General features: G+C 35.5%; 2 protein-coding genes across 2 annotated transcripts; one reads left to right on the top strand and one right to left on the bottom strand.

Annotated features, from left to right (window-relative positions):
- Positions 1-5,153: 5,153 nt before the first annotated feature.
- Positions 5,154-8,714, bottom strand: mrps7 (mitochondrial ribosomal protein S7). The gene is made up of 5 exons (XM_067456392.1): positions 8,577-8,714; positions 8,185-8,370; positions 6,989-7,052; positions 6,718-6,885; positions 5,154-5,535 (listed from the first exon to the last, which is right to left on the bottom strand). Exons 1-5 carry the CDS (start codon positions 8,618-8,620, stop codon positions 5,314-5,316), a joined length of 684 nt encoding a protein of 227 aa, XP_067312493.1. The 5' UTR covers positions 8,621-8,714; the 3' UTR covers positions 5,154-5,313.
- A 2,803-nt stretch (positions 8,715-11,517) lies between these two features.
- Positions 11,518-16,485, top strand: LOC137092105 (gastrula zinc finger protein XlCGF7.1-like). The gene is made up of 2 exons (XM_067456382.1): positions 11,518-11,841; positions 15,673-16,485. Exons 1-2 carry the CDS (start codon positions 11,760-11,762, stop codon positions 16,344-16,346), a joined length of 756 nt encoding a protein of 251 aa, XP_067312483.1. The 5' UTR covers positions 11,518-11,759; the 3' UTR covers positions 16,347-16,485.
- Positions 16,486-22,918: the final 6,433 nt, after the last annotated feature.

Genomic DNA, 22,918 nt, shown 5'->3' with positions numbered 1-22,918 from the left:
CAATTTGAGCTCCAGTGGCTCGTCTGTTTGATCGGACCACACGGGCCAACCTTCAATCCACACGTGCATCAATGAGCCTTGGCCGCCCATGACCCTGTGGCCGGTTCTCCACTGTTCCTTCCTTTGAGCACTTTTGATAGATACTGACCACTGCAGACCGGGAACACCCCACAAGAGCTGCAGTTTTGGAGATGCTCTGACCCAGTCGTCTAGCCATCACAATTTGGCCCTTGTCAAACTCACTCAAATCCTTACGCTTGCCCATTTTTCCTGCTTCACACATTAACTTTGAGGACAAAATTTTCACTTTCTGCCTAATATAGCCCACCCACTAACAGGTGCCGTGATGAAGAGATAATCAGTGTTATTCACTTCACCTGTCAGTGGTCATAATGTTATGCCTGATCGATGTATACGTAAACAACAGACTGTTTTAGAAGAAAAAAAAACTTTTTAAAAGCAGGGGGGGGGGGATAAATAAGGGAGAATCAATCAATAATAAATGATTTACTACCACTGTGTCAATAAAATGTTACCATGAAATCAATAAAAAAGTAATTTTATTCTTATTAATCTGAGTATTTTAAAATGTAAATGTATTTATAAATGCTTAGTTTCTGGAATCTGTATATTCAGTTAAAATTAGTTATTGCCCAAATTTGTCTCCCTTTACTAGGCCTTCTTGATTTATTCTATAATGGGGTTTTTTTGTTTGAAGAAAGAGAAATTCTGTTTTCATGAAATATTTATTATTTTGTTACTATATTTTGTTATTACTAGAATAGATATTATCCCTGGATAAATCCATATTCTCTGCTCATCCATTTGTCTTGTAATAAGATTTCAGTTTTGTTTAAACAGTGGCAAAACGAAACAGAGGACGACAGCAGACTGAGACGAGCCAACAAGGATCACATGCATGTAATTACTCACTACTGCATCCTAATATGAATCCTGAATACATGTTTATATATTTACTTTATTGTGTTTATGTTCTGTAATATTGCATTGTTGAGATCTGCTTAAGTAATGCAAGTATTTGATTTGATGTTCTGTGTGTGTGTTATAGTGCATCTCTGTAGTGAAGTCGTGTTCATGTTTGGAGCAGTTGGTCTTGTTTTGTTGAGCTCTGTTACTCTGACAGCAGAACTGATCCTGAAAGCACGTGAGTACATATCTAAAATATTATATTACAGTATAGAGGTCTGTAACATCACAGTTTTATCTAATTACAAAATGAAAAAAAAAATAACCAAACACAGCACGCTTACATTGTACAACTAGTAAAATTTGCGTAACAATTTTGCTTTCAAATGTCCTGTGCATCTTCTTTTCTCTTCAATGTTTTTTTTCTGTAATTTGAATTCTTAGGGAACGGTGAGCGCGTCATGACGGATCTGAGAGTCGTCGTCTTCCCCTCCGAATGTGTTTTTGCCTTTTATTGGATGGGTTTACAAATGCTTACTGCTTGTAAGTATCTTTTTTGTGCCTTTTTTTGAGTCAGGGAGAGAGTCAAAATAATTTGTTTGATAAATGATGTAAGACTTAAATTTTGATCATGTTTTCATAAAATAAACATTTTGGTTAATTCCTTAAAGAACCTTTCAGTGAACATTTCTTAAAGGGATGGTTGATTAGGAGTTCACTTTTTTAACTTTAGTTAGTGTGTAATGTTGCTGTTTGAGCATAAACAACATCTGCGAAGTTATGACGTTCAGAGTTCAAAGCAAAGGGAGATATTTTTTTGTTTTAAAGAAATCGCTTTTTAAAGACTGCAACATCCTTAAAATTTACAGAAACCTCGCCCCCGGGAAGATGCAACAAAGGGGGTGAGGCCATGTTGAGTGATTTATAGATTTTCATGACAGAATATGCTAATCGATGACTTGAAGATAGTTAACTCCACAACAGCTCCATAAATTCATCAACGAACCATTCAGAAACGTCCTATCTCATTCTACATGTTGTCACTTCTTCTTGAGTCTCTCCATCATTATTCGACTCTGGTTTTAACATAAAAGGCTGAACGGTTTCTGACCTTTTCAGTGTGTTTGGTGAGGTAATCGGAGCTGCTAACATGAGCTCTTGAAAGTGAGATCAGCTCATTTGCATATAAAGGGACACACTCACTCAAAAAGTGACAATTTTAACATCAAGGGTATTTTGAGCTAAAACTTCACATACACTCTGGGGACATCAGAGACTTATTTTACATCCGTAAAAAGAGGGCATTATAAGGCCCCTGTAAAAGAACCGTCATTTTTCTTAGGTCCTGTTTACACCTGGTCACTTCATGTGTTTTCTCTGAATGGATAGATAACCGATCATGAAAAGACCAGGTGTAAATGCTCTCTAAAAACGCTATCGAGGCGGATTTAAATCTGGTCACTCAAACCACTTCAGAAAGATGTTTGAGACACATTCCAGATGAACTGAACAAATGTAAAGGCATCTGGATGTTAAAGCCACATATACAACTTTTACTCCTCCCATAATGGTAAAAAATAAATAAACGTGTGTGTGATACAGTCAGATATGGCAGCGCTGCTGTAACACACATCACCACAGATACAGCACAAACTACTGCAAATGAAACCTAAAGTTCAGCATGGCCTCCTGAAGCTCAACACACACTCATCTTCATTTAAAGCAGTGAGACTGAATGATCTGAATATTTGATCTTCAGATTAGATGAAGAGGAGTTAAATGCAGCTCATATCTGTTGCTTTCATTTGAATTTGCATATAATCCGGGAATTGAAGATCATATTTATATTTATTTTGCAAAGACACATTTTGGAACAATTTTAACAAATCATTAAAAACACATAAAGTGACCAGGTATAAAAAGACCTTTATTGTGTGTTCAAGAATTTTTATTTTATTTTTTATTATTTATCTAAAGAAGCTTTATCCACAGTAAATATATGTCTGGATATTAAAGGTTCTTCATTGAACACTATATGGCTGTAGACCTTTATTTTAAGAGTGAACGGGGCTGATGATGGGTCTCTGGTTTATTTGCCAACATCTATAATGCTGATGTGTAACAAATGCAAACAGTTATTGAAATTAAGGAGATTCGACGCTGGTCAAATGAAACAAACATTCATCTGCTCCTTACAGAGTCAGATTTACTTGCTGTGATTCTGATTTTTCATCTATTTTTGTTTTAATCCACTTTCTCTCTCTGTCTCCTGTCTCATAGGGAAGATTGTGACACCTGAGTAAGTTCAGATTTTTATTCAGTGCAGCTCTCATGTATGTGTGTATACATTCAACTGTGTATATATCAATGTTAAATCTGTAAATGTGTTTTCTAATACAGATCTACACACAATCAGGACACAGCAGAGGATCATGAATTGGAGAATCTGTCTGAACCGGTCTCTGCTGTTACACCATAATGAGATAAACACTCTTCCACATTTCTTCTGGAGTAAAACGCAACAAAATGAGACTGAAGACGTCTGCATTTTGTTGCAAATTACTTTGATAATTGTATATTGGTTGTTTAATAATTTCAAAAGTATTTCATGCTTTTATTGTGGCAGCTCAAAAAAAGTCAGATTTTGGTATTTCTCTGTAAATGTGGCATATTATAAAAGAATGTGAATATTCATCTTTGAATATTAATGAGTTAAATGTGTCCGAGTGGAACATGTAATTTTTTTATTTGGAAATTTCATCTGTATCAGGCGTCATGTTTTATGGACAGGCTGTTTCTTTTTACTTTCAATGAATCTGAGGCCATTTTTCCGAATGAAAATGGATCTGCTTATGTTTGTCTTTGATGTCTCAGGGGATGTACATACACTGAAGTTGCAGAATTGGCTGTGCCAAACTGAAATACATGCAAATATGTTTATGTAATGTTTACAGTTTGTAAAAACAAATCTGCTTGGAAAGTGTCTGAATTGTTAGTTTATGTGTATATGCATTTCAATAAAAATAAATGTTGAGAATTCATTTTATAGAAATCTTCAAGCTCATCAGATATGAAAAGAAATCTTTCTGCTACGTCTTCATGTGCTGATCAGTATTTCCCAGTTTTTGCAGTAGTGATGTATCCAGGCAAGTAAATTCATAGTTATTATTTATTGTACTGGTGATATTAATGTATACAAACTGTTGGTCCCAAAACAAAAAAACATTCTAAAATAATATTGTAAAAATATCCTTAATCTGTTGCCGTTATATATATATATATATAAAAATAATAATAATTCAATATATAACTATATAATTGACCTAAAATGAACTATATATATATATAATTCAAGTGCATTGTTCAACAGAGGTCATTGTTCACTAAATGTTTGTGCATAAAACATGCACATTTTAGAGTAGCTGTCCACATCAGATCAGACCAGAAATGTTTCAAGTTATGCAGAATGTAGAAATGTTTTCTGTTGTTTTGGCAAGTAAAATGGTATCTGGTGTAATGTTTTTCTCCTTTGTCAGCAAAAAGTTGTTAATATAGAGATTTTGGTAACACTTTATTTTAGTGTCCTTGTTACTTGTAGTTACTCTAGTAATAACTATAAAAGTATGCATAATTGCATGCAACTAACCCTCAACCAAACCTAATCCTATCGTATAGCAATGCAGTCATGAATTATTACTCAGTAGCCTAGTTAAATGTATAATTACAATGTAACACAGACAACACTTTGACACATTTCTAAATGTATAACTTGGACACAGTCACCTCTGATAACAAATCTCTTAAATTTGTACAAATTTTCTGTCAAGCTGCTTTGAAGCTGTATGCATTATGAAAAGTGCTATACAAAAAAATGCTACTTTAATTGAAAACCACTGGAGTCACATGGATTACTTTAATGATGTTTTTACTGTCTTTCTGTGGTTTGAAAGTAGCTGCACATGCTTTCTCCTGCAGGAGGACCCGAGCTCGCCTGCTCCTGCTGGAGGCTGGACTCTCAGTGACACGGCAGAACTATTACTACCGCGAGTGATGGACTGAGGTCTCCACCAATCACGAGAGAGAAACACAGGAAGAAATTGCATCCAGAAGGAACCAGGAGCGGAGGTTTTATATTTATATATCTTTAATGAGTGGCTCTTTAATGAGTGTCAGGTGATTCACTGGGTTTAAGGATTGACATGAAGTAGAAGACTGGTCAAAGTTACTGTGATTCATATAGCTTGCTTTATTTACTTTCATTCATAGACAATCTGTATTTGAGTCCAGATGTCAGATTCTCTCATGGTCTTTTTGTCTGAGAGCTTCTCATCCAAACTCCTGATACTGTCAGTCCAAAAGCAAACTAGGAGTCCAGATGTGCTTTCTCTACCACCAGCGGTAGTGTGCATATGCCCTGTTGGCTTCGGCCATCTTGTGAAGGTCGTGTTTGCGCTTCACCACATTTCCCTCATTACTGAAGGCGGCCAGCAGCTCCTGCGAGAGTTTCTCATACATGTGTGTGCGACGGTGCTTGTTGTCTCTGCATTCGGTGATCAACCACTTCATGGCCAGAAAACGCCGCCGATTATCCGCGAGAGGGACGGGCACCTGCAAGACCAATGACAGAGAGTAAGATTTAAGATTTCATCTGTGATTCATGGAGCTTGACAACATTGTACATATAGTATGGAAAATACTTTCTACTTAACGTTTTTGTGTTCTGTTTCACAGAAGAAAAAGTCATACAGGTTTGGAACAACATGAAGGTGAGTGAACGATGATAGTTTTCACTTTTTAGATGAATTATCCCTTTAAAACATTCATAAACTTCAGAGCTTCAAAATATTGCATACAATCCATGTGCTATAAATTACTCTGGATAAAATGAGTTTTTCGTTTTCAAAAATGTTAGCAGTCAAAAACTTCTTGTACATTCTGTTCATCACAATTTTAAGATTTTCTGTTGCCATCATCATTTTCTGTTGCCATCACCATTTTTTTTATATAAATACAGTTAAATATTCACATTTCTCAAGATATTTCTATCAGTGTTGGCCATTTAAAACACATCAGTTGAACAGTTTCTGAATTTGAACTGAGAATTGTATATTCAGAACAGCTGGGGTCTCATGTATAAAACTTTACATAGATTTTATCCTAAAAGTGTAAATAAATCAGAAGCACAAAATTCCAGAGTCAGAGAAAGATTGTGCAAATGTGCATCTCCACGCCGCCTCCACCCTGAAATAACTATATATGGGACTTACAATGTCTAGTTTAACTCTGCATAACAAGTGTTGGGGGAAGTAACTTTTAAATGTAGAGCATTACAATATTGCATTACACCTTTAAAAAAAAAAATTTTTTTGCGTTACTTTTTCTCACCTGGGCTGGGCTTGTTTGTTTGTTAGATAAAATAAAAAAATAAAGTTCTCTTTTTGGCAAATGTAAAGACATGAAACAAAAAGTGACATGAAATATGATGCAGGAGAAGAAATATGTTCTCAGAAGATGAGTCTGCAATTTAGTTTAATGAGAAATGATCATGCGCCATAATAGAAATGATCTATAAAGACATTTGCACCCATAAAGTTTCTAAATGCGCTCCTAAATTTGTCAACATAGGACCACAGGAGCTTCTTGGGAAAAAAGTTAGCATGAAGCCCTGAATGAATTACTTTGTTCACTCAAAATTAGTTTTTTTGTTGTGCATACATAACGTATATACATCAGACCCCTGGTCATATTATCTCACAGTTGTACAATAAATATTAAAGATTGTTCACTGACCTGGTAAAACTTCCCTCCTTTCTGAACACTGGCCAGGCCGATGATGGGTTTGCAGTTCTCTAGGGCCTGATGGAAGATGGCGTACGGATTACACTCAATCTCGTCTCTCTTCGCTGCTGGAGATTTGTGGTATTTCTCCACCTGTCTTCTCTTCATGGTCTCCAGGGTCTGAAACATCCAAGCAGAAATTATGCAAGGATTCATTTCAGATAGTGTACCATGATATATATAACGTGTATTTAAAGTGTACAGAACGGGATTTCAGTCAAACCTGTGTCATGATTCCTCTAGCAAGGATTTTGTTGCCATCTTGCATCATCATGTTGATGAACTTGCTGTTAGAGGAAAACAGATGTCAACGTTATAAAGGATCCACACCACACTGAGGAAAAATGTCAACTGTTGTAAATAAAACATAATAATGGAGTACGTTTTAGAAAAATTTTCTCCTTCAAAATGTAAAGTTTAAAAGGTTTTACTTGCAGTTTGTTTAGATTTAGAATAATAAAAAAGGTTTTTGTGCTCATTTTTTTCAGGGCATAAACAGAAACTGTAAACTTTTTTTCACCATGGAATAAAAAAACAAAAAAGGAAATTGAGATTTAAAAAATAAATAAAAGTTGTATTATTATTTATTTTATTTTAACCTTATTTGACACTATGTTGCTGTCTGGGTGAGTACATGAACAATCTACATTCTACAAACATAAATATCTTTATGTAGAAACTTGTAATTTAATAACCGCACATAATGTTATAACAACATGTTTATAATGTTGTAATTTTCACAAAACATAATAAAAAACTTGAGCTCATAATGTAATAATTTTTACATTATGAGAAATGTATTATAAACTCACCAAATATCATGTCATGTTGTCATAGTTTTTAAAAACACAAAAATATTAGTATTACTTTACGGTACAATTTTTAAAAATCTAAATCCAGTCTTAAACTACACCTGCAAAATGCAACACATTTAAATATTCATGCAATTATAACTATTGTATTTTGTAGGTGTAGGTTAAGGCAGATTTAGATTTTAAAATGTACTGTAAATGAATACCAATGCTTTGTTTAATAAAAATATACAATTCATAATAATAATAATAATAATAATAATAGCATGTTAAATGTTGCATTAGTTTAAGACTAATTTACTGTAAGGAATAATATTTCTTAAATCTATTATAATAACAAAATTACAATTTCTCACTATGTAAAGTGTATTATCACATTATGAACTTTCAGATTGTGTTACATTAAGAAAATTATAAGATCATGAACATTTTATTACAATAATAATGTAATAATTCTTACATGTGCAGTTTTTACATTATGACTTGCTACAGTTTTCTAAATTTCAGTGGTGTCCTCAGATGTCGGCCCCCGCTGTGTTTATGTCCAGGTCTTAAAACTATAACAACACTCGACGCTGCATGTTGGTTGAGCTCTTTTAGTTCGTACCTTATCAAAGGGTCGCTGAAAGCAGAGCTGGTGTCGCTCGACAGAGCTGCTTTTATTGGGCTCACTGTTTTCAGCTCCTGCAGCTCTTTTTCTTCAGGACTGAGCTCTGACTCCGGAACAGCATCTTTACTGGGATCCGGATCCAGATAGTAAGGATTATACCGACTCCATCTCACGAAACACACACTGAGAAAACACGCATAACAATAGATATAATACCAGTCACTGCAAACAGAAGCGTTTATTTAAGCACATGGTTCAGTTTGCGAAGAACAGAGTGAAGTCAATCAAAAATCATCCAGATTATGAATTGCATAGCAACGTTGATGTGATTTAGACCTCATTTAAGACATTCCTGGCAAATATAAGTCCATAAAACTAGTAAAATGTACCTCGGTGTCCAAGGTTTTAGTAAATGTCTGATGGAGGCCGCCATCTTTAGACCGATCTCATGAGTTTGTCTCAGATCAGCTTAAGCTACAGATAACCTGAAATTCGCCGTTAGAGGAGAAATACTACACTGTTCTCAGATCAGCGGTTAAACTCACTCTGAAGCGCCCGTGAAAGGACCTCAAATGAAGAACGTGACCTATATTGTGCCTGAGTAAAATAATTCCACAAAATATGTTTTAAAATTTAAGGTCTAGCATTTTTACATTTATAGTATATAGCCTAAACTTTATTATTTTTTATTTTATTTTTTTTGCTCAGGGTGTAAATAATAGTTGTTTAATGTAAAGAAACCGAATGGGCACTTTAGTGAGTTGCTATGGTGGTGCTGCCCCCAAGCCAGTGTTGCCAAGTCCGCGGTTTTCCCGCGGAATTGGGCTACTTTTAACCACTTGCCGCGGGTTGATTTTTTATTCCGCGGGTTAAAGGTTTAACATATTGCATCAGTTATATTTAGCTGAAATGGTTGTGTTGAAATAAATATTTTACTTTAGCCAATTCATATTCCACCAATGATAACAAGGATTCTAGGATGATGACATAAGCAATATCGTATCAGCATAACTGTGCTGATAAGCGCACACTTTGTGAGGTACAGTGGCACTGCTGGGCTTGTTCGCTAATATGTGTGTGTGTGTGTGTGTGTGTGTGTGTGTGTGTGTGTGTGTGTGTGTGTGTGCTGCGGCGCGCTGCGCGCGCACCGGCTGTTTTCGTTTCCATGGTAACCGAATGCGTGCTCTCCAGGGTTGTTGCTGGTAAATAATAATTTAAAAAATAAATGTCATACACAGAAGAATTTTCTGTAAATTAACATTTAATGAGGAATATATGAGGAATAAAATAGACTGTTTATAATTACTTATACAATTATCTTTTAGTATAAATGGTGTGTAGTGCATAACACTACCATAAAATGTGTATTGGAGTGTTATATTTAGATTTTTTTGGTATTGGGCTAGTTGGATTGGCCATTGGGCTACTTTTGGGCTATTTTTGATTGGCCATTGGGCTGGTTTTGTTGCGAAAACCTGGCAACCCTGCCCCAAGCGTCGCAGATTTATTCATTTTATTTTAAAAATAAATTAATAAATCATCCACACAAGATTCAAATAATCTTAACGTCATTTAATGCTGTATTACGAAAATCTGGTACACATAATAATACCCTAAAAAAACAACAACATGATTTTAACGAAGAGATTGATGAATAGCTTGCTTGTAAACAGTTAGGCCTACTTGAAAGCGTCTGCATTTCAGTAAAAACATACAATACCAAACAAAAATTAGCCTACAACAACAAAACAAAATTATTAGAATGGCACAAATTTTAAACTCTAAGCAGTTAATTATGTGTATAATTTATGATTTTCTTCAGGAAGTGGTAAATAAGAAAGTTAAACCCTCTATATTAAAATATATATGGGCATCAGTTAAGAAGTAGAAATGTGGATGGACTCAAAAATAAACCTCAGAATACATATTCAGAAACTGATATAGAATTAAAGAAGGATACAGGGACTTATCAGAAGTTGAATGGGGAGCAGTACACTCAGTGGACAGTCAAAAAGAAAAAAGCGGTTATCTAACATAGACTATATAGCATGGTATGGCTCTGTGAATAAAACATGGATTAAAAAGGTTGCGGCAATACAATAACATGCAATGAGAATTTGTTGCAGAGCAGTGAGATCATCACAGGTAGAAACAGGAGAAATGCCTCGATTACGCAGACTTCAGTTGATGATGGGATATTGGACTGGATTAATGGGTCAGCTAGAATGTCATCCATAAGAACATTTTAAAAATGGGAATATGAATATAAAGAAAAAGCAAGTTTTGGGTGGACTGTTGGGAAGGAAGCACAGAGTATGGCATTTAATGTTTTGAGATTGCACTAGCAGTGGCGATTCCTACAATACTTCCATGGTTGTTTCAGATGCCACTATAGTTGCTCTATAACGAGATGAAATATAAGGATATGAACATTTCATGATATAACAATATATTAATCAAAAATATTATTCAGCATTGCAGATATATAGGCCGACCTATGGGTCTAAAGAACCAGAATGGAAGAACAGCAGCAGCTATACCATTTAAAGTTAAAATAGCAAAGAGAGCATCAGATCATATTTCATATACTGAATTAATAGCAATATGTCTTGTGGATTGAGGAGGTGCAACCTAATAGGCTGCATCAGTGATATGTACAGATTCGATGGCTATTCTTAAGAGTTTACAGACTGGAAAATCTGAAGCACTACAAGGCGTAATATATGAAATATTACAGTGTTTGAACAGAATAAAGCAGTTGGTTTGAACGAGGAAGTGGACCAGCTGGCAAAGAAGGGCCTGAAACAAACTCAAGTTGAATTTACGGTTTCAATAAAGCTGAAATGAAGTGATTGATGAAGATAGAAGTAAGAAAGAAATTGCAAAAAAATTGGTATAATGAACAAAAAGGAAGACATTTATATCATGAGGTTCAGGAGTGTGTTGGTGCTGGAAGAATAATGGCAATAGAAGGAACGATGTAGGCCTAATCATATCACGGTTGAATTGCAACATTAAATTAGTTTGAAAAGGATGGGGAAACATGAAAATGGTTATTGTGACAAATGTGGACTCGTATTCTTTTAAGATGTGTTGCTTAGCCTACACATAGAGAAAGATTTCTACTATTAAGAATTAGAATATATGAAAATAATATATCTCTGCAAGTGCTGTTAGGAAATGGGTTAATGCAACCAAGAGTATATGAGAAAATGTTGAAGTATCTAAAAAAGGTAGGAATAATGGATAGAATTTATTTTTGTAATATGTGCGCTTCACACTCCAGACCAGTAGATGGCGGAAGTTCACCTTTTAAGTTGGTTTGCCAAACCAAAACTCCAGAAGAAAAAGAAGCGCTAGTGCGTTGAAAACTCGAGACGTGTGTCGGTCTATGGTCGATAGCATAGACATTTCAAACCACCCAGCCAACATTTAGTGAATAGAAAGATGCAGATTTTGAATTCGGTCAGTAAATCCCTGTAATATTCCCATCCTCATAGACGTGACTAAGTTTTGAAGTTTCAGGAATATCTGGAGGAGTATGAACTGACCTGAGATCTGCTGCTGTGAAGATGGTGTTTGTTAAAGAGGAGAGTGAGGAGGACACGACTGAACCAGAACCCTGGAGAATAAAACACGAGGAACAAGGAGGAGGTTGGTGTTTATTCTTCATTTATCTTTAATGACTGGTGTAGTAACGTAACATTAAACTAACAAAGCTTTAGACACCTTAAAACTTGGAATTTCAAACCTCAACTGTTTTTAACTCTGAGCCTTCATACAGATTATTTTTGTTTTTACGATAGAGGAATCTCAAACATTGTGTTGGCATTTTGGCAAAGCTTTTCCTTACAGAAATCTTCCTGCGGTTTTTCACTTATAATAAAACCCCCATGATCTAATGCATACAAATGGATTGTCAGAAATATATTACTATTGTTATGATACTATTTGTACCCCGAAATCATACAGTACAGGTCAAAAGTCTGGAGACATTATAATAATTTATTAAAAATGCAGGCTTAAGATACTTCTTTCAAAAACATATAAAATGTTATATACATATATATATATATATATATATATATATATATATATATATATATATATATATATATATATTTTGCCTGCGTTTTTAATCACAGAAAAAAAGTGTGATTAATTAGTTATTTTTATACAGAAAAAAAATTTTTTTTTTAGATGAATTAGTTTATATATATATATATATATAATTATATAAATAATTAATATATATAACTAATTCATCTAAACAAATTTTTTTTTTTCTTTGATTAACATTAGTGACAGACGGCATTTTTGGCTGCACACGGTGCGATTTATAATAGTCCTTTACGATAGTTGCTTGTCAGACTGTAAGATCTCAGTTGTCATTAATATCAGACTGTACGATAGTTGAGGCACCTCTAAAACGGACACTCGCAAGAAAACTTAAAATATGTTTTAAAGGTTAATCAAATATTTTAGTAGAGAACAAGTTACCAATAAATAGGCTAACATACCTGTATATTTCGCTTTTTTTCGCCATGGACTTCCATAGTATTTTTTTTTTCCTACTATGGAAGTCAATGGCTCCAGTTAATTGTTTGGTTACTGACATTCTTCAAAAAATCTTCCTTTGTGTTCAGCTGAAGAAAGAAGTTCATATAGGTTTGAAACAACTTGAGGGGGAGTAAAGGATGAAAGAATTTTCATTTTAAAGTGAACTATTCCTTTAAGTGAGCTATCCGCATTTTTCACTCGGACACAAGCGTTACAACGCCACGGATGACAATGTTGCCACATTGTACACACATGTTCCCTGCCGCCCTCTACATGATATCATTTCATTACAGCAGCGCCACTATCACCATGGCGACTTCACTCCAATAATCGCAACTAATCATAATGCCTTAAAAAACCAAAAGTACGAAATATTAATAATATAGTATATATGAAATAACTAAAAAATCTTGCGCTCATGATGTGATGCACTTGATCATTCGCTCCAGGGACCAGCCTAGACTGATTACATCTGTGTGATCGTACATGCAAAATAGGGATGTCAATTTTCACAAATTCCCATGATCGATCGTTGTTTAAATTAACGATCAATTAATCGATTAATCGTTAACCTTAATGCTGAAATATGCAAGACAGCAGTGGCTTAGCCGACAGCATGACAGGATGTGCAATGCTGCTCAAAATGCTATGTTCTTCACCAAATGAATGAGAAGGATTTTTTTTAATCTAAACAAAGGGCTATGGGATTGTAAAATTATTCGATGCGATTCATTTAATAACCAAATATAACCTGTAATACAACACAAATGCCGCCTCAGATCTGTTATTCAAAATGTGTGGACGCTCTTCCAAGAACAACGTGCTGAAACGTCACCTAAACCCAATTAATTCAAAACTATTTATTAAAATATTGTTTTCATTAATGTTATGTAATGTGACAGTCCCAATCATAGTTATTATTAGTCGTGCGTTGCTGTTTGAACAGCGCGAGCTGAAGCTGATGCGCTAAATCAACACTGGTAAGTTACACTGAAGCTTTTCTAGCACGTTATATAACTCAACAAAAAGCTTCCTATATGAGATTAATCAGATTTATATAAAGTTAACAAAATATTACAAATTATATCTTCACAAAATGATGCGAATGGACAAGTGAACTTGAATTGAGTTGCTGATATTCATATTCAGAATGGGAGACGCGCTCTTCCTGGAACAACGCTCTGAACACGGCACCTAAACCCAATGACTTTACAACCATTTATTAAAATAGTGTTCTCATTTCTGGTATACAATATGACTGTCCCAATCATCGTTATAATGCATTGCTCTGTATGCGCTAAAGCCGAAGCACTGAATGAACCGGTAGCCATCACTGATTGAAGCCATTTGCTAGTGCGTTTTATTTCACTAAAAGAAACGCATCCTTTATGATTGATCACATATATAACTTTACAAAATAAATGTAATATTACAAATTACTTCAGCACAATCTGATGTGGATGCAGAAATGAACCTGAACTAGTTACATGCGTGAGTCAGAATGCGTGACTCAGTCAGTTGTGCATGCGCTCTTCCTGGATCAATGCAGTGAAACACACAGCAAATAAACCCAAATAATTAAAAATCACAATGTTTTATTACAGTAGTGTTTTCATTAATGTTGTGTAATATGACAGTCCCAATCAGTCATTATTAGCTGTGCATTGCTGTTGGAGCTGAAGCTGATCACGCCACGCTTTTACTACCGCTCGCCTCTAACGTTAATTATTAACCAAATGCATCCTTATGAGATAAATCAGCTATAGATAGGCCTGCACGAAATAAACACAATATTACAACTTACATTTGCACAAAACAAAAGGCTGCGAATGCACGCAAATTTGCAGTCATGATGAAGGTGTAACTACTGCTGTAAAATGGTCCAAATAGAACTCGGGCACGCTCGCATCATTTTTCCTCCCGTTTCGCGGTTGAGCCACACGCACGCGCGTGACCCTGCTTAATCGATGATTGATAAGTCTTATCGATCAAATGTCTTATTGACAATTAATCGATCATCGATTAATCGTTGACATCCCTAGTGCAAAAGGCTTAAAAACAATGCATTTTCTGACACAAATTTTTGAAATGTAGGCTTAAATCTTTTTCTTTTTCAGAGAAATACTTGGTTTTCACCGAACACGTAGTAATATCGCATTGTATCGATATCGAGATATCTGGCATTAAAAAATCAAGATATGAAATTTTGTCCATATCGCGCAGCCTTAGTTTTAACTATAATTACATTTGAAATGCTATTAATAATCGTCCGTACATTTTACCATGGTTTGTTATCTATCATGTAGAGTCCCTATTGAGGAGATTTCCCACTTCTATATGTAAAGCGCTTTGAGTACGCAGAAAAGCACTTTATAAATGTAACAAATTATTCAACTAAGAAATGTGAAAAGCATCCAGTGCTCGGTTGTATATCTCATTTGAGCCGGTTGATGTCATGCGTTTGCCTAGAAACAGAATCCTGTGTGTAAATGTCGTGTAAATGCCACCTCAATGATCATAAGCTCTACTCTAGTTCATTTTAAGGGGGATTTCTCATGCCACAATTTGCAAATGAAAAAGTGTACAACTTTTTGTATACATTTTGGTTGTTAATTTATATGACTGGCATTTTGGAGGCCTGAAAATGCAAATCTTTGGGGAAAAAAGAGGTATAGTCTTTCTTTACAACGTGACACCGCCAACTACTGGCCTGGCATGAATGATTCAGTTCTTTAGGAGTTTTCCTGGATCCGTGTGAACAGGGATTCATTTTGACAATATTGACGTCTGTATGTGAAACTTTGCATAAATGCAAAGGAAAACCTTTTCTTGTTTTAAGTACTTTGTTGTATAAAGGTACCTTCATTTCCTTTTATTTTCATATTGTCCCAGTTGATTTTCATCATTTTAATGTTTTCCTTTTAGGTCTGGTGAAAGTAAAAGAGGAAAGACAAGATCTGAATGAAGTGGAGGAGAAACATCAGAATCAGAAAACTCATGATGCCACCACTGGAGAAATATCATTGAGCTGCTCCAAAACTGAAAACAGTTTTTTACAAAGCAGCATTCAAATAACAGCAGTCAAAGGACTTTTCAACTGCTCTCAGTGTGGAAAGCCTTTCAGACATAAAAGAGGCCTTAAGACTCACATGAGAATTCATGCTGGAATAAAGCCTTTCACCTGCTCTCACTGTGGAAGGAGTTTTACACAGAAAACACACCTTAATGAGCATGTGCTAATTCACACTAAAGAAAGACCTTTCACCTGCTCCCAGTGTGGAAAGACTTTCACACGGAAAGGATACCTTAAGATTCACATGTTAATTCATGCTGGAATAAAACCTTTCTGCTGCTCTCAGTGTGGAAAGAGTTTCACACGGAAAGAAACCCTTGAGAATCACATGTTAATTCATGCTGAAATAAAGCCTTTCTCCTGCCCTCAGTGTGGAAAGACTTTCACCTTTAAACAAGGATTTAATAGTCACATGAGAACTCACACTGAAGTGATGCCTTACGCATGTCATCTGTGTGAGAAGAGATTTAAATGGAACACGACTCTCAAAGCTCACCTTCGAAATTCTCACTCTGCGGTGAGATAATTTAAAGGAGCAGTAAGTGATTTCTGAGAAACGCTGTTAAAAGTGGATCAGACCGAGCAGCTCAACACTTGTAGCCAATAAGCAGTAAGGGGGCGTGTTTACTCATGGACCCAAAAATAAAATAATTAAGGGGTCGTGTCTCATGGACCCAAAAAATAATTCCCAGATGAGTTGATGAAAACACTTGTAGCCAATCAGCAGTAAGGGGGCGTGTTTACTCATGATTTACTGAGTATCAGTTCAGTAGATGTTTTTAATGAGTAATTATTTCATGACTGCTTTAAAAGTATGTTCTAAATAGTAGGAATGTAATCTGGACATGCTACATTTGCCACACTCAAAATAAATTAATTATTCTGTTTGCTCAGTTTATTTAAATAAAATAAGCTGAAACAAAGCTGTTTTTTTTTTTTACTTAAATGATTAGTTCACTTAAATGAAAATATCGTGAAAATTGCTCACGCCCATCCAATCCAAGATGTTCATGTCTTAAGTTTGAGGAAACATTACAGTATTTTTCTCCATACAATGGTCTTCAACGGTAACCAACGGGTTTAAGGTCCAGATCAATGCTTTGAAGGGCTTCAGGGGTTCTGCACGATCCCAGACGAGGAAGTCAGTGTTTTGGAGAAAAATCCTGGAATCTTTTCTCTCTTTTTTTGACCATACATGTGTTTGCATCCCTGAGTGTGGAAAGCAAAACATTGAATTATCATTTTGTCTGCACTTATGTCCACTGCATATTGCGCCGTTTTACTTCTATTTCTTTTCTCGGTCAGAATGTCTTGGGCTGTTTCGACAGTATATAGTGGGTACGGAAAGTTTTCAGACCCTCTTACATTTTTCACTCTGTTATAGTGCAGCCATTTGCTAAAACAATTTAAGTTCATTTTTTCTAATTAATGTACACACAGCACCCCATATTGACAGAAAACACAGAATTGTTGACATTTTTGCAGATTTATTAAAAACGGAAAACTGAAATATCACATGGTCCTAAGTATTCAGACCGTGTTGTGACACTCATATATTTAACTCAGTTGCTGTCCATTTCTTATGATCATCCTTGAAATGTCTCTACACCTTCATTTGAGTCCAGCTGTGTTTGATTATACTGATTGGACTTGATTAGGAAAGACACACACCTGTCTATATAAGACCTTACAGCTCACAGTGCATGTCAGAGCAAATGAGAATCATGAGGTCAAAGGAACCGCCTGAAGAGCTCAGAGACAGAATTGTGGCAAGGCACAGATCTGACAAAGGTTACAAAAAAATTCTGCTGCACTTAAGGTTCCTAAGAGCACAGTGGCCTCCATAATCCTTAAATGGAAGACGTTTGGGACGACCAGAACCCTTCCTAGAGTTGGCCGTCCGGGCAAACAGCTATCGGGGGAGAAAAGCCTTGGTGAGAGAGGTAAAGAAGAACCCAAAGTTCACTGTGGATGAGCTCCAGAGATGCAGTCGGGAGATGGGAGAAAGATGTAGAAAGTCAACCATCACTGGAGCTCTCCATTAGTCGGGGCTTTATGGCAGAGTGGCCTGAGCGGTGTGTATGGAGAAAAATATCACCTGTCCAATACAGTCCCAACAGTGAAGCATGGTGGTGGCAGCATCATGCCGTGGGGGTGTTTTTCAGCTGAAGGGACAGGATGATTGGTTGTAATCAAGGGAAAGATAAATGCAGCCAAGTACAGGGATATCCTGGACAAAAACCTTCTCCAGAATGCTCAAGACCTCAGGCTGGGACCTCAGACTGTTCACATTCCAACAAGACAATGACCCTAAGCACACAGCTAAAATAATGAAGGAGTGGATTCACAACAACTCCGTGACTTTTCTTGAATGGCCCAGCCGGAGCCCTGACTTAAACCCAATTGAGCATCTCTGGAGAGACCTGAAAATGGCTGTCCACCAACGTTTGCCATCCAACCTGACAGAACTGGAGAGGATCTGCAAGGAGGATTGGCAGAGGATCCCCAAATCCAGGTGTGAAAAACTTTCCAAAAAAAGTGTTGCACCTTTCCCAATAAGACTCATAGCTGTATTAGATCAAAAGGATGCTTCTACTAAATACTGAGCAAAGGGTCTGAATACTTAGGACCATGTAATATTTCAGTTGTTCTTTTTTAATAATTTTGCGAAAAATATCAACAATTCTGTATTTTTCCGTCAATATGATGTGTGTACATTGCTGAGATATTTTTTTTTTTTTTACCTAAATGATTTTAGCAAAAGGCTGCAATATGAGAGAGTGAAAAATTTAATGGGTTCTGAATACTTTCCGTACCCACTGTATGATGCAAATATCGGATACGTATCGGTTTTAAAATATGATTTAAGCGGGACAAAGTAAACTTTCCAGAAGTTCGAAACAGCTGGTGAATTAGCGTGGCGATTACTCATTGACTCAACAGTTGACTGCATTCATCATCTAACTGTCACTCTCAGCAAAGTGGCCTGTGCCAGATGCAAATGAAGCACGAACATTTGTAGATTAGACATTAGTATAATTTAAATAAATAATAGTGGTTAATATATATATATATATATATATATATATATATATATATATATATATATATTTTTTTTTTTATTTTTTTTTTTTATTTTTTTATTTTTTTTTATTTATTTTTTTTTTTTTATTTTTTTTTTTTTTGCCTGTTTAGCTAAGGAATCAATTGAACAATCAAACAAGCCCTAAAACTTGATTAGTTACATTTCATACAATTTATTGGCAAATAAAGCATTGTGTTTATAAAAGCTGTTTTTATGCATGTTTGGCCTGAGCGTTTGTAGCATTTACACTATTCTGACCAAACAGTGAATCATTTTGCAAAACAATCGGTTCAGTTAATTCAAAGCTTTGTTTCTCGCATCACAATGACTGAGGAACCGCTGCTGGCACACAACTAATAAGTATAGGTCCCACTCCTTACTCAAAGTTATAAGAAACTGTGTTCCTCAGCGTAGCTTTTTCTGAGTGCACCCCTTATTCTCCTCTGCTCAGTCTCACATGCTCACCTCAAATTTTAGCTAATGGTAATTTGCCTGAATGAGAGAGTGAGGATTATAAACAGTTGGGGCTAGAAGGGATACAGCTATGGCCAAATTGTCCTACCAGGGCTTACCGGGCATGTGCAGATCAATATTGCATACTTTTTGTCCACACTGAACAACAAATTACTGTATTTTCATTATTGTACGGGTAGGTTTGGGTAGGTGTAGGTTTAGACGTTAATAAAACGCTGCCCTTCCAGCTACAGCTGATCAGAAAACCCTGGGATATAACAGTGAATAGGGCATGTATGTATTTTTCATGTAATGCAATTAGGTATTCATCAATAGCACACAAATGTGAAATATATTTTGTATGCATTCAACAGGCTCTGGCTAAAGATATACAGCTAAACACAATACGCTTTATCTTGGTAAGTAGTCATATCCCTTTTTTAGTGCTTTGTTTAAACATGATATTTACTGAATGGAATAAAGTGAAAGAGTTGTGTGAACACAATTACTGATTATATTAAGATTTCTCCCAAATTAACTGTTATGTTTTTGATTTCTTAACATTAATATATGGCGAGATCTGTTTCATTGTGTGTATTATAACTGCTAGTGATTCATTTAAAATGTGTAATTTTATTCAGTTTGAGTTCTGTTTCAGTTATTGCCAGTTGATCCTATACCATCTTGTCTTTTTAAATCATGTTTTGATTCCCTCTCTCCTGTTGTTTTGAGAATCATTAATAACTCTCTGTGTACTGGTGTCGTGCCAGCAGCACTTAAAACTGCTGCTGTCACCCCTATACCAAAAACAAACAACATGGATTCTGATAATCTGAATAATTTTCATCCCATCTCAAATCTTCCATTCCTCGCCAAAATTTTAGAACAAACCGTGGCTTCTCAACTGCTTTCTCATCTTTCCTCCAATGACCTTTTTGAGCCACTACAGTCTGGATTCCGAAAACTCCACAGTACTGAAACAGCGTTAGTTAAGGTCACTACATGACTTGTTAATGGCTTCTGATTCTGGTCTTCTGTCTTTACTCATTCTTCTTGATCTTAGTGCCGCTTTTGACACTATAGATCATTCCATTTTAATCACCCGTCTACAGACCGTCTTTGGAGTTTCTGAAACTGCATTACAGTGGTTTAGGTCCTACCTTTCTGATCGCAGGCAGTTTGTTGTGATGGGTGATTGCAGGTCTGAGGTTGGTGTAGTGCACTCTGGTGTTCCCCAGGGATCAGTTTTGGGCCCTTTACTTTTTAATATTTACATCTTTCCACTTGGCCAACTTTTACGAACTCTTGGTCTTAACTTTCACTTTTATGCCGATGACACTCAGATTTATATACATTCAAAACCTGATGTCAATATGCCTGTGTCTTTTCTTTCTCAATGTTTTACTGAGATTAGACAATGGATGTCTGAAAATTTTCTCTGTCTAAACAGTGACAAAACTGAAGTAATGCTTATTGGTTCACCTCTTCAGTTGCGTAAAGCAGAGTCCATAACCTTAAGTGTGGATGGCTCTGCTTTACAATTTCAAACTAAACTGATAAAAATCTGGGGGTGATATTTGATGCCAACTTAACATTTGACCATCAGGTTCGTAACACAGTCAAAACATCATTTTTTCATCTAAAAAACATTGCAAAATTACGTCCCATGTTGACCTTCTCTGTGGCAGAAAAGTTAATCAACATTTTTGTTTTTTCACGCATTGATTACTGTAACGCATTGCTGGCTGGAGTTTCAAAAGCTACACTGAATAAATTACAGTTGGTACAAAATTCAGCTGCTAGAATTCTAACTAGGACCAGTGCAAGGGAGCACATCACTCCAATCCTGCAAAAATTGCACTGGCTTCCTGTTAGTTTTCGTATTGATTTTAAAATTCTAATGCTCACGTATAAGGCCTTGAATAATTTGGCCCCTCATTATTCGTGTGAGCTTTTAACCCTCTATACACCAACACGTGCTCTACGCTCCTCTGAAGCTGGTCTCTTAACTGTCCAAACAGCACGGTTGAAAACTATGGGTGATCGGGCTTTTTCTACTTTGGCTCCTAAGTTGTGGAATTCCCTGCCCTCTGAGATTAGGAATGCAGAATCCCTTAGTGTTTTTAAATCATCACTCAAAACATATTATTTTAGGATAGCTTTTATGTGATTAATTTGTCTACTTTGTTGCTGTCTTTTTTATTTATTTTTATTTTATTTTATTTTTACTGCCTGTAATGTTATGTGTATTTTTATGTAAAGTGCTTTGAGATGTAACATTTAAAGGCGCTATATAAAATAAAGTTTATTATTATTATTATTATTATTATTATTATTATTATTGAGTTCAGGTAAATTGCAGTTATATTTAAGTGAAATTAACTTTTTTGAGTACAGTTGATGGAAATAACAGTTAAAACAACTTAAATCCCTTACTTTAAAAAAAAGTTGACTCATCTGGTAAGTTAATTCAACAAGAAATGCATTGTCAGATTATCATGGAAATTCAAGGCAGTGAATAACACATTTTCTAAGTTTACTCAACAAATTTGGCTTTAGTACTGAATACTTAAATGTCACTGTACTTTCATAAACTTAAATTTGTCAAGTCGGAAATATGTCAGATTCTTGATTGAGACTTAAGTTTTTAACTTTTTTCCTTCAAAATATTTCCTTCCACTGACAGCCACAAACCCAAAGCATAACAGATCCAGCAGTTGGCACGGTGTTTTTTTCTTTTTCTTTAAATGCTATCCATTGTCTTCAAATATGCCTTTGATGACTGTAAAAGACTAAGTTTGTATAAGTCTATAGTTATTATTGTAAGTCTGGCCGGGTCTCTTTCTCTCATTGTTGATATTGTTTGTGATTACACTGAATCTGGCTGAGTTTCCTCTGCAACATCACTCCAGCCCCCTGATCTTGATTCTTTAGGAGAGAATTAATTTATTGTGATTCCTCTGTTTTTATGCCTTTATCCATTGTTCAGAGTTTTACTAGCATTCTGTGTTCAAGATAAGAGAGGTATTTTAAGTAAGGTCTAATGGGCTAATTTTCATTTTTGGGTGAACTATCCCTTTCAGCATTACTTTCAACATAAATGGTAAAAACAAATCTTTTTAGCAATAGATAAAGGCTTAAACCCAATTAGAACTGTTTTTCTTTGCGGAAACTACCTAAAAGCGAATAAAATATTTAAACTAAATACCATATTTTGTGTCTTATTTACTTGAGACCATTTATGGAAAATGTTTAAGGAAAAAGTTTTTCCAATTTATGGAAAAAGTGTTGAAAGTGCCTCTCACAGTTCAAAATGCTTACGTAGCGAGCGTAACTAAGCGTAACTTTTTTTTTGAACTGCAGAGGCACATTCAAGACTTTTCTCTTAAATTGAATATGGAAGGCGATCAACCAAAACTACTTTATAAAGTTTTAAATGTGGATATTTTTTTAACGCAAACTCATCGATTCGCTTCAGAAGGTTTTTATTAATCCCCTAGAGCCGCGTGGAGCACGTTATTTGACAGACAGATGCATTTTTGACTTTAAAAAAAAGAAAC

The sequence above is a fragment of the Pseudorasbora parva genome, chromosome 2, assembly GCF_024679245.1.
Source record: "Pseudorasbora parva isolate DD20220531a chromosome 2, ASM2467924v1, whole genome shotgun sequence".
Taxonomy (NCBI): domain Eukaryota; kingdom Metazoa; phylum Chordata; class Actinopteri; order Cypriniformes; family Gobionidae; genus Pseudorasbora; species Pseudorasbora parva.
Note: the sequence above shows the minus strand (reverse complement) of the source record. Positions and strands in the feature narration are given on the sequence as shown.